At 46.7% G+C, this 12,416-nt stretch overlaps 1 protein-coding gene across 3 annotated transcripts in view; it reads right to left on the bottom strand.

Annotated features, from left to right (window-relative positions):
• Positions 1 to 12,416, bottom strand: part of CACNA2D3 (calcium voltage-gated channel auxiliary subunit alpha2delta 3) — an 897,621-nt gene that overhangs the window by 107,727 nt on the left and 777,478 nt on the right. For all 3 annotated transcript variants that reach the window (XM_045051588.1, XM_023249840.2, XM_023249841.2), the window contains 2 exons: positions 11,271 to 11,333; positions 8,029 to 8,099 (listed from right to left, as the gene is read on the bottom strand). In XM_045051588.1, the coding sequence (XP_044907523.1) occupies positions 8,029 to 8,099; positions 11,271 to 11,333 (134 nt within the window). The remainder of the gene's footprint in view (positions 1 to 8,028; positions 8,100 to 11,270; positions 11,334 to 12,416) is intronic.

Here is a 12,416-nt window from a genome sequence, read left to right as displayed (position 1 = left end):
TTCCATGAGAATTAGCTCAACTGAAGGGGAAAACGGAATCTCGATGAATGCCACATAGAAAAGATTAAATTTCTTTGGCCTCTTTGTTTAAGAAATAGAAGGAAACAGCTGAATTCTGCTTGGGGACTGAGTTGAAGCAAAACCCATTTGCGGCAAGAAACCTGGATGCTGGGGGGGGCTTCCTTGACCTCTGCCAAGTTCATGAATTCACGTCCACATTTCACAGCACTGCACCACAACAATTCCTGTGCTGCATGCAGCATGTCAGGACCTCGGGGAGTCGGTGTTCCTGGTGCCATTATTGCCATTGGTCAAACCCCACGGGTGTTATTGAGTGTTGCTGCTTGTATCGCTTGGGGTCAGGCATCATGGACAGATGAATCAGTTGGTGGCTACGACCATTTGTGTTCAGGACTGCACTGGGCATGTGAGGTGTGGGGAGAAACTGGGGAGTTGTAAACAAAGCCTCATCTTGGGAAGATTTCCCAAGTGGATATCACCGGAAACCAGATTCAGTATTTAGAGGATGTTATGTGGGCTGAAGGAACCAGGCACGCTGGATGTGGCAGAGACTATTAGAGTCTCCCAGTGTCCATTCTCCTGTTTTGCCAAGCAGAACCCCGAGTTTTTGCTATGTACATTTCCTAGGTTCCTTTGTAGCTAGGTGAGGCTGTGTGGAGTGGGAGTACTGCATGGGACAAAATACTTTATTTTTTTGAAACTTTTTAAATGTTTATTTATTTTTGAGAGAGACAGAGTGTGACCAGGAGAGGGGCAGAGAGAGAGGGAGACACAGAATCCGAAATGGGCTCCAGGCTCTGAGCTGTCAGCAAAGAGCCCGACACGGAGCTCGAACTCACGGACCGTGAGATCATGACCACGGCCGAAGTCGGATGCTGAACCGACAGAGCCACCCAGGTACCCCTGGGATAAAATACTTTAATAGATAAACTTTATTTTACTTTAATAAATAAGATTTACTTCTTAAAGTAAGTTTTTCTTAAAGTTTATTCATTTATTTTGAGGGAGAGAGAGGGAGCAGGAGGGACAGAAAGAGAAGGAGAGAGAGAGGATCCTAAGCAGACTCTGCACTGTCAGCACAGAGGCTGATGTGGGGTTCAAACTCACAAACTGTGAGGTCATGACCTGAGCCAAAACCAAGAGTTGGTTACAACTGACTGAGCCACCCAGGCACTCCTTATTAAAATAAATTTTAATCAAGAAATTTTACTTGGCCTTTTGGACCTCCCTGGATCCTCTTTCTGCCAGCAGAGATTGCAGATGTGATGGCTGGAGCTAAGCAGCTGTATTGGACCATGAAGTAACCTTGAGTTTAAATGCCAATGGAGGAAGGTAGAGAAAAAAGATATGGTCATGGGTCCGTGATGACAACAAATTTGTATTTTCAGACTTCCTTCATGAAAAAGAGAAAAAGGCTCCCATGTTCTCTAGCCCCTTGTTATTCTAGAATTTCCTATTATTTCTAGAACTAACTCCTGATATATTGGACTCTAAGTTTGAGAAACTTTCTTTTACTACCTCTTAGAGCAGAATAAGCATAAATGTGAACAAATATTTCCATAAGAAATACTTCAGGCTGCTCCAACTAGGGGAAAAGACGTGTGGGGATTAGGTAAACGTGGTCTGCCATCTGGAATCTGAGAGACAACAGTTCACATTCCGTGTCCCCCACTCACTACTGTGGGTGAACTTGGACAAGTTACTCACATGCTCAGCCACCACTTGCAGGACTTCATGGTCAAAGGGAAATAATGACAGTAATAACTTGGTGGAGTTGTTATGGGGATTAATTAAGGTAATACATGTAAACTCCTTGGAATAATGCCCGTCCTGTACTTAATATTCAGTAAATGAGGCCTGCTGCTATTATGATGAGGACGAGGACAGCGTTCTTTCTGTTGTCATTGGGGATGCTCAGGCAGGCAGCTTGAGGATTTTAAAGAGTGATGCACTGGAAGTCTCATGTCTCTGCCTTCCAGAAAGTTTGGCTCAGAAACACACTTGTTCAAGCCAATCTGTCTTCTTGTTCCCTTCAATGCCACCTCTGACAAAGCATACTTCTGTGGAAACGGTCAGGTCAACAGGAAGCCGGGAAGCCATTACATTCATTACATGAGTGTTGAGTATTAGACATTGGGGGGGCAGTCGGCATGAGAGAGCAGCCATCCAAACACAACAGGCTTCTCCTTTCACACTCTCTGGACTGAAAGGCCAGGACATTGGCTGAAATGCAACGTGATCACCAAGGACGGGGAAAGCTGCAGTCACCGGCCAGGGAGCCTGTACGGTTCCATCATGTAGAGACAGGAGAAGACACGTCCCAAGTCCTGAAGTCTACCTGACGTGTCACCTTTCTAGAAAGGCAATTTAGAGAGCAGAAGGAGCCACCACAGGGAATTCTGCACAAGCCAACTATGTTAATGAATGTGTGGGGCGAGGTGAGGAAGACATTCACCAGGCCCCATAGGGAAAATGTGGTGGTGGAGGGGTGAGAGCTCAGGCATGTTGCACCAAGCACATAACACAAACAAAACCGTATAAAGCAAAACACACACAGCCAAGACGGAGAGGACCTATCAGTAGCTCCCAGAGCAAAAACAGATTATTAGCAAGCGGTCCGTTTCTCTGCAAACCAAAGGCCAGGCAGGACTGATTGGTCTTTGCTTCCTCAAGCTGAATTCGATACACAAAGAACAAAGGAAGACCTTTTGGCAGAAACCACAAAGATAAAGATTGGTAAAAGTACGCATTACTCCATTTAACCCCCACCTGCAGTTATACACATCCTTCTTTCAGTTCTATCTTGCTACTGAGAAAACTGAAAGTTAGTGAGTGAATGCTGACCAATGTCAGACAACTCCAAAGTGGACAGCACCTGGAATGGTACCCTGGTGCTCTTAACTTAGTATGTCTTGACCCTAGCCATGCATAAGAAGCACGTGGATGCTTTCAAAGAGCATACGTGCCTGGGCTCCATTCCCCAGATGAATTTCATATGAATCTTTGGGGGTGCAGCCTGAGCACAGGCGTGTTTTAACAGCTCTCCAGTGAGGGGTACCTGGGTGGGTTGAGCAGCTGACTCTTGATCTCAGTTTAGGTCATGATCCCAGGGTTGTGGAATCTAGCCCCACATGGGGCTCTGCACTGAGCTTGGAGCCTGCTTGGGATTCTCTCTCTCTCTCTCTCTCTCTCTCTCTCTCTCTCTGTCTCTGTCTCTCTCTCCCCCCCTCCTCTTCTGCCCCCCTTCCCTGCTTGAATGCTTTTTCTCTCTTTAGAAAGAAAGGAAGGAAGGAAGGAAGGCAGGCAGGCAGGCAGGCAGGCAGGCACCCAGGTGGTTCAGTTGGTTACATGTCTGACCCTTGATTTCGGCTCAGGTCATGATCTCAGGGTTTGTGGGACTGAGCCTTGCACAGGGCTCTGCGCTGACAGGGTGGAGCCTGCTTGGGATTCTGTCTTCCTCTCTCTCTGCCCCTCCCCTGTTCATTTGCACATGCACGCACATGGGTACACACACACACACACACACACACACACACGCAATGCACTCTCTCTCTCTCAAAATAAATAAACAAACATTAAAAATAAATAAATAACAGCAAAAGCTCTCCAGGGATGCTGATTGAGTCCAGGCCCACAGGCCCACCCCCAAGGCTGTGCTGTGGAGGCTAACTGTTGCATAGTAACCAGCTCTGGGGAGTTTTAATGGTTAAAAAAAAAGAAGAAAATGAAAAAAGAAAAAGATCAGACATTTGGAGCTATTATTTAAGAGCTAATCTCACATCCTGCCCACAATACTCTGCAATCTGCCGAGCAATTTCACATACTTTGTTTTAGCTAATTCTCACAAAATCCCCTAAGGTCCACATTTGGGTGAGGAAGAAACTGAGGCTGGGAGACGGGGAGTCTGTGCAAGGCCACACACGGCAATTCTGGTGCTCAACCTAGAGTCCTCTTAGCTCAAGGGCAGTGTGTCAAAGAGGCCCCATCAGGAACCATGGATACTCTCCTATCTATCTATACGTATATAAAATATCATTTTATATATAAAACATATATACATATTCAATTCTCCTGGATATTTGACACTGAATTTGAATCACTGGGGACAAGAAGTGGGGGAGATACATGAATTCTAAGAAAAATCCTTTGAAACTAGGTGTTCTCTTAGTAATCCGAAGAGGGGTGACACCACTGCCAATGACAAGAGAGAGAACCATGGGGTGTGGATTTTGAGAAATAGGAATGCAAGGCTCTTACTGGCTGTGAACGTGAGTGCAAGAGAAAAATAGCTACGCTGGGAAACCCTACACGAGTCACCATTCCGGGGAGTCTACTTACTCTCTGTGATAAGAATGAATAAGTATTTGAAGATCTCTGTCTGGATTTCAACGCAAAAAGCTGACCAGGCACATGGTAGATCTCATGAGAAAATACATGAAGCCTGAAAACATGGTTTGGTTTAAAGATTTATCAACTTCAGCTAAAAGAAATCTGGGTGATGCTATCACTCAGCTGGCCTCCCATCCTCAAAGTCCTGCTTGCCCTGATAAGACACTGCTGAGCCAACATCTTCCTCAAGCTCCCCTTCACTTCTCAAACAGAACAGGAAGAAGCTCCATGCACAACTCAGTGCTACTCTACACAGAACCAGGTTAAGGGCAGACACTAGAAAATTCTCTCTGAGCTCAAACTGCAGGCTGTTTGAATCCAGCTCTGTTACACAGAGACTTAGGGCAGCTTCTTAACCTTTCTAAGCCTCATTATTTCCATCTGTAAAATGGGTATATTTATACCCAGGGCCAGCGTCATGGGCATACAGCCTGTGTCATTGCACAAAACCCTGTACTTGGAAGGGCCCCAGGCTTCGTTGAATATTCTGCTGTTGGCGGTCTTGAAATTCTTAATAGGTTTTGAACAAGGGACCCCGGATTTTCAGTTTGCACTGGACTCTACAAATGATGCAGCTGGTCCTGTTTATACCTGTCCCACAGAGTACTGGAAAGTGCTGCAAGAGGTAAGATCTGTCAGGTGCAGCTCAGGTCTGGTGTGGGGTAGGTGCTCCGGGAAGGTAGCCACTGTGACCATTACTTTCACACTGCTGAAGCGATTAGTATGTTATTTGGCCCATCATACTATGTCACATGCAACCAGGGTAGACAGAGTCAAGTCAAAGACTGAGCTAAAGCGACAACGAATGACCATTTTGTCTCCTAGGTTATCTGCACACACTGCCACGGAACCTTCTTGAAGCTCCCTTGAGTTGGTAATTTGCACAAATCTGTGGCTTCCTTCCCATCCCCATGGTGCTGTAGACACAGAAGCGGATATTCTTTCCCTCTGATGACGCTGCTAAGTAGAACGGCCATCCGGTCACCAGATAACTGACTACACAATCAAGCCAAGAGTCCACTGTCATGTAAACAAGCATCATCTTGCTTTAGACAGAGAGGCGGCAAATGTGGACCAGGGGAGAGAGACAAAGGGAAGGTGACAGAGGGGGATGGTGTTCTCCCCTGTGAGCTCTTTCTGGAGAAGGTGGTTTGTAGGGTTCTTGTCTGTGAAACTCATGTTTTAGGACTGGATACAACCAGGTCAAATCAAGAAGCCTTGTGCCATCCTGGCACTGTCCAAGACACTGAGAGGAGAGAAGATGGGAAGTCAGTGAATTCAGGGAATGGGTCCTGGGCTTTTCCCCGGGTTCAATCACGTCCCCAAAGCAATTCAGCCTCCAGGCATCCTGTGTTCCGGGGTGGGCTCACTTTCACGGGGACCACAACTTCTGTTCCAGAGCACCATCAGGTACTTTGGGCTACCTCTTTTCAGTGCTGCTGAAATACAGGCCTTCCCTGAACAAAACGACTGTCACCCTTATGTTCTGAGGACACACTGCTTGCTGTAAAAGGCAGGGGCACCGCAGCACCCCCAACGCTGGAGGGCCCCTCGCCAGGCAGCGTGGGAAGCCTGCTGTGAGGTGTGTGGATGCAGAAGGAGCACCACCTGGTGCCAAGCAGAAAGCGAAGCCAAGACTGAGCAAAGATCCGCAGCGATACAAATCACAGCAGCAGCTAGCCATCACTGAGCCCTTAATATATGCCAGGCACTGGGTACGGGCCTTCTGCTTATTATTACCCCATTAACTCTGACAGCATCCCATGGAAGTAATTATTATTATCACCTTCATTTTCCACATAAGGAAACCAAAGCTTGGAGAGGTAACTTGACTCAGTTCTAAGGCACGCAGCTAGTAAATGTCAGAGTCTGGATTTGAATCCAATCCATCTGACTCCAAAACATAAACATAAACTCTCATTGCTCTGGTGGCCCCTGTGAGGGCCCCTTCAAAGAGGCCCATGATCATTGTCAGCTAACTCCCAGAGGACAACAGATACTGTTACACTTGTGTCAAGTCCCTACTCCTTCCCTTTTCTCAACTATGTTAGCTACTCTCACAGCAAAAGAAAGTTCTAGATTCGTGCCAACCATGCTTCAATCACATGAAGGAGAAGACTGCGAATTTACAATCCTACTACAACCTTTCTTTCTCCCACCAAGCTTTTTGAAAGGAATATCCAAGAGGGAAAAGGAAAAAAAAAAAAAGATTTTGTTAAAGAAGTTGAAAAATATGCTTTCGAATGAGAAACACGTGTGTGATTATTCTCATCTTTTGTCTTCCCCCACCACCGAGTCGAAAGGAAACTAACAGGACACAAATGCACACACATCCACGTCAAGATAGGAACAACCGGTGGTGCCCTGCAGGGCAGACAATCCAGACGCTGCCCTGGGAAGCTTTAAGAAGCGCTGGAAAACTCCACAGCAACCCAAGCCCAGCTCCAAGCAGGGTTTTCAAGCACGTGTAGCAAAAGAGGAAAACACCGCACTTGAATTTTAAGAAAGGGAATTGAACACCCCGCGGCAGGCAGGCTGGGGGCAGGCAAGTGAGTGTGTCAGAGAGCGCAGAAGTGCTGGAGTTATGCCAGTTTTTTATATCATTTCTTTTTTCTCCTCCTTCTGGCACAAACAAGCTATGGAATCTCAAAAATTGGGTCATCATTTTTGAATTCCCTGCTTTCAGCACAGCGCTCAGTTGGTCTTGTTGACTGGCTCAAAAGTCCGATTTCCTGAGCTAACACTTCCTGGCCATTCAGCCGCACGGAGTAATGGCTAGGGGCCTGCCTTTCCCGCCAGCAGCAGTGGTTCTCACGGGCGAGCCGAGGTCCATCCTTGTAGTGCCTGCTATTATGTATTTAACGGCATCAAATATGCCCACGAAAGCACCGCTTCAAAGACTGTCATTTCCTGTCGACTCTGGGGTGGGGTGGGGGACATTACTGACATCCTGATCTCCTTGGGGAGATGGCTTTTCCCATAGGCTTTGGTGTCCCCCAAAGCACGGCCATCCTGCCCAGGAGAGAGTGGGGCCAAGCGGAAGCCGTCATACACAAGCTTCGCTTAGGGTCAGTGACAGCGCTCACGACCGAGGTGCCAGTAGAACTGGGCACCATCTGGGTTTTCTTCTAGCAGCAGATTTTAACTTCCCTCCATCTGGGGGCAGGTTTTGAGACCTTTCACTTGATTTTCCAAAATTATATCGGCAGGTGTCTGTCACTTTTTATCCCCCATTTCCAGATTTCTAGCAGCCTTCCCCAGTTTGCCAATGTGAGACAAAATACAGTCCTCCTTTTTAGCCAGCGGAAAACATTCCCTATGTCTTTGCAGCCACTTGCTTGAGACTGCTATCATTGCGTCCCAGCGAAGGCTCTGACTCCGGTATTGGCCTCCAATAAACCCTATTCTGGGTGAACAGGAAACCCATTGTGAGCTGAGTTTCTGTGACTCTTAACACTCATGCAAGAGGCATCGAATTTCAGCAAGATCTTCTGAAGTATGAACACCCGTACAAACCAGGCAGGGGTCAAGTCTGGGCTTGCTTTATTTGACCTTGGTTCGTTTTATTTTATTTAGGCAAACTTTTCCAGGGGGCGCAGGGGACCATAAAATCCTTACCTTTTAAAGGAGCCCATTGTTAACAGTTTGTTCATCACGGCCCCTTCGACCTCGCCAAAAAAGTCTCCAGTCTGCGGGGAAGAAAAGAAGACCCAGGAGGAAGTATAGATAAACAATGTGCCCAAACACCAGAGAATAGAAACGGGCGCAGCTCTGTGTTCTGGAGCAAAAGGTGCTGTCACATTAAAGTGGAGTATGTCCTCACAATCAGTAGAAGTGGTGGGATTACGCAGCAGACTAGAAAGCTGACGGGAAGGTTCCACCATACGCGGCACTTGCAAAGAGCGCCGGCTTCGCAAACCGCACGCGGAGCACTGGAACTGAAATGCACACGCATGCGCGCGCACACGCGCACAGACAGGCGCGCACACACCCCTCCCCCCCACACACCCGGAGGCAGTAAGCCTTCATCTGCGCTCAGTCTCTTGTGATTAAAACCCTACTTCGTAGAAAGAAACAGGCTATGAGAGGGCTTCCCAAGCAGTAATAAAAAGAATTGTTTATAATTCCTGGATGACCTGTTTAGGGAAATGTAGCCGTCCTCTTCATCGGCCCTATAAATCTCCTGCTGTTGAGAATGCATCTATTCTCAAAATCACTTTCTGAAGAGCACTCGCAATTGTGTCCCTGGGCGGTTACCACGTGGACAAATCAGGCAGCCCAGGGCCCAGCCCCTTGAAGAGGCTTAATCAGACCTCTAATGGCTCACCCCTACGTCCTCAGGGCATTTAGGGCATTTAGGGAAGGGCGTAGCAGCCCTTCCCCACCACCTGATTGATGTTTTTGCCTCAGACCAGCTCTTGGTGTTGGCTGAGATTTGCATACTCTGAATGGTGGGATGAAAAATTAACGTCCTTGCCCATCCCTCCAGGCTCTTGGAGCCATAGTCCTCCCGGTCTCGGTCTCGTGGGAGAGGGTGTAGGCAGTACAGCTGAGAAGAGCTTGGGACAACAGCCTTCTTCTGCCAACACCCTGGAATGAGCCAGTGTAGACCAGTAGAGAACCCCCATGTCTACGGTGGGTGCTCTAAGGATTTATAACTTCTGTGTGGGGTGAGTGGAGGGCATTACCGTCAGAGCCTGAATTAATAAATTCCATAGGCTTTGTATTAGCTAAATCCCGATTCAAATTACAACTGAGTGACCTCAAGCACGCTCCTGGGAGTTTTCAGGCAGAAAGGCATAGAAAGACTTTGTCAGAAAGTCACGAAAGAGAAGAGGAAGAAGAAGGAAATGACGTTTCACTGACTAAATATGGAGCATTGCCTCTTTCGTTCCAGGGACAATTGGGATCTTTTGCAAAGTCTATGAGTGTGTGCTGCAGCGAGGAGCTAGGACATTTGTATTTTGTGTGTGTAAATATGCCAGTGTCAATGGAACTGGTTGTTAGATGAAGAACCACCCTAATTGGGGTGCAGGAAACCAGACAACATCAAACAAAGGCAGAGCAGGCCAGCTGGCTCCCTGGGCAACGCTGCAGGGCTGTCCCAGGGAGAGATCCAGCAGGGAGCAGAGCGCACGTGCAGGCCGGGACTGGGTAGGAGTGGGTCACACTGTGGGCCAGTCGAGAACCCCCAGGGACCAGGCTCCTATCTCAGCCCTCCATCATCCTGGTGGGAGGACAGGGTTCCTCCTCAGAGGTGGTTAATTTGGATTCCTGCTCCACTGACTCTTGAAAGTTTGGGGGTTTTTTCTCCCAGCCAAACAGGCATATTACCATAGGCCTCTGGGCTCTTGCACTCTCTCAGACTGGCTTTACGTCATGGGCTCACTCCTATCTGATCTTTACCAACTGTCCAATGTCCAGTGATGGTGAGCATCCGAGGAGACAGGCTGTGGGCAGTTTAATTTCTAACATTGTAGCTTTTCTCTCATCACAGGTGCATGTAAGATTCCCACAACATTTTCGTGGATAAGAAGGGAAACTCAAGCACGATTCCACATGTGACCCAGAGCCAGTTCTGATAAATTAACAAGGCACTGAGGTCAGACTCCTTAGCAACTTAAGGACAATTAACTAATTTATTTAGGCATTAATAGCCCTATCGTAGTGTTGACTGCTAAAAAATTTCAAATGATTTAAATGGGACTTCATTATAAAATGGCTGTCAATCATCCTTTTACAGAGCCCACCAGGAGGCTCAGGCAGGTAATGTGAGGCGCCCCCACCCCCAAACTAGTGAAGGAAGAGAGCGCGTCCCAGAGACCACGCACCTCCTTCTCTAGTGTTCCTTCATCATGCCACACTGCTAAACACATCTGTGTTTTACCATCTCTGAATAGGCTAATTTAATTTCTAATTGCAGAACAAGTTTTTCTGCGCATAGTTTTAAAGGAGAAACCGGGGGCACGCTGGCGGCTCAGCTGGTTCCGCATCTGACTCTTGATTTCGGCTCAGGGCATGACCTCATGGTTCGTGAGTTCGAGCCCCGAGTCTGGCTCTGTGCTCTGACCACATACAGCCTGCTTGGGATTTTCTCCCCCCACCCACCACCCCCTCAAAACGAATAAATAAACTTTAAAAAAGACAGAGAAACCTGTTTTCTCCATTACAATGCTATTGTTTTGAACTCTTATTTTGATTTCCAAACACAGTGGAGATTTCTGGAGATTTCTGTTCTTGGCCCCATTGCTGAGTGTCTTCCCATATCTTTTCCCTGGCCTCACACTGTGTACAGCTCAGTCAAATGAAGAAAATTTCTTCTCTCTTTCTGGATCCTTTTCCCTCAGTGTTGAGTGTTGACAGCCCAAGTTAATCCCTGAACCCAGATAACTGATTTTTAAAAAGCTAAAACCAGAAAGAAAGTCATAAGGAATAATTATGCTGGAGTGTGTGTATGTGTGTGTGTGTGTGTGTGTGTGTGTGTGTGTGTGTGGTGTATATATATGGAAAAAGTATTTAAATATCAAAAGGAGGAAACCTCCTTCAAATTGTCCAAACTCTTTACCGCACCTCCACTTTTGAGGCCAAGTGTTCTACAAATTGAACATTTTATGAGTGAGAAAGCAGACCCTGGGCTCTGCCCCACCCCCACCCCCCAACTGGGAGGTAAAAGCTCTTTGGGGCCTGCTGAGAAGTAGGCTGTGATATTTTTAGAGGGACAGAAATAAGGGTTAATAATCTCCTGCTATTACTTCTTAAATACAGATCATTGTCTCAAAGTTTTAACACCACCCTTTGTTCCCCTCACCTACGCCCATCCTGAGCTCCTTACTTTGAGTTGGTAGAAATTTCTCACTCACCTGGGTGTAGTCTTCAGACACCAGAATAAACCCATTATTGTCTATGAGGTAACAGTTCACAGTCTAGAAAAGAAAAAAATACCACAGTTTCAACTTTGGATCCTCCGACTGCTTTTACACAAAATGACGTACTTCCAACCTGAGAGAAACCTACTGTAGGTTGTTTGGGGGGGAAATTGGAAATGCCTGTTGGCTCTAGGAGTTGAGGCCATGGTTAAGCTAACGCCAGTGTTTACTTTGCAAAACTAACAAACAAAAACAAAACACTAAGCAAGCCTTGCACATCCCAGATTAGGATAAAAAGAATACATGTTAAAAAATTAATTACAGTTTATCTTCCTTCCCCCACCCCCCACCCCCCACCCCCACCCCTTTCTATGACCTGAAGACTATTTCCCAGGAACAAAGTGTTCGCAGGCCCCGAGCCTGCATGCGTCGTGGCTGAAATGCAGGCTGTTTTGAAAGCAAAACGCCAGCACAATGTCATTACCCTAATGATGTATTAATGAAAACACTGTGTCGGCTCAGAAGACCATCAGGGGACCAGGTAATATTTTTTAATTTGTTCATAGACTTAGGCAGGGGGGAAGGGGCAGACTTCTGTTAAAGGGGCCCCTCAGGCCTCCTAAAGGTTTTCAAACTGTGTTTTTAATTGGGAGCTGGATTTGGGGGCAGGGCTGTTAGCTTTTGGTAGCTCAGACTTATGAATTGTAGACAGCAAGGTAAACCCAAACCTCTGCTTCCCCCACAGTACTTTAATCTCAAGTGAATGATTTGCTACAGGCTAAGTTTTAATTACAGTGCTGTGGGGTTTAAACTTAAGGTTTAATTCCATCCTTGATGTAACTCAGTTTCTATTTATTGCAGCTTTACATACCGACTGCAACATTTAATTTGTAACATATCTTTACCCTGAGCTAAACTCCCCCTAGCTCCGGGCCACCACAGGGCTGGTGTTTTCTGGGACATTTGCCTATCTGTGGAGCTGTTTTCAGGCAGGCACAAAAGTCCAGCAATGAGTTGGTCCAAAAGTTTCATCCTTTATTACTAGGTCGTGGTGGGGAATCAGCAGAAACTTAAAAGCCATGCTGGCACCTTTTTTTTTTTTTTTTTTTTTTTTTTTTAAAGAGGCCCAAACAACTGTAT

Source organism: Felis catus, chromosome A2, assembly GCF_018350175.1.
Source record: "Felis catus isolate Fca126 chromosome A2, F.catus_Fca126_mat1.0, whole genome shotgun sequence".
Lineage (NCBI taxonomy): Eukaryota > Metazoa > Chordata > Mammalia > Carnivora > Felidae > Felis > Felis catus.
Note: the sequence above shows the minus strand (reverse complement) of the source record. Positions and strands in the feature narration are given on the sequence as shown.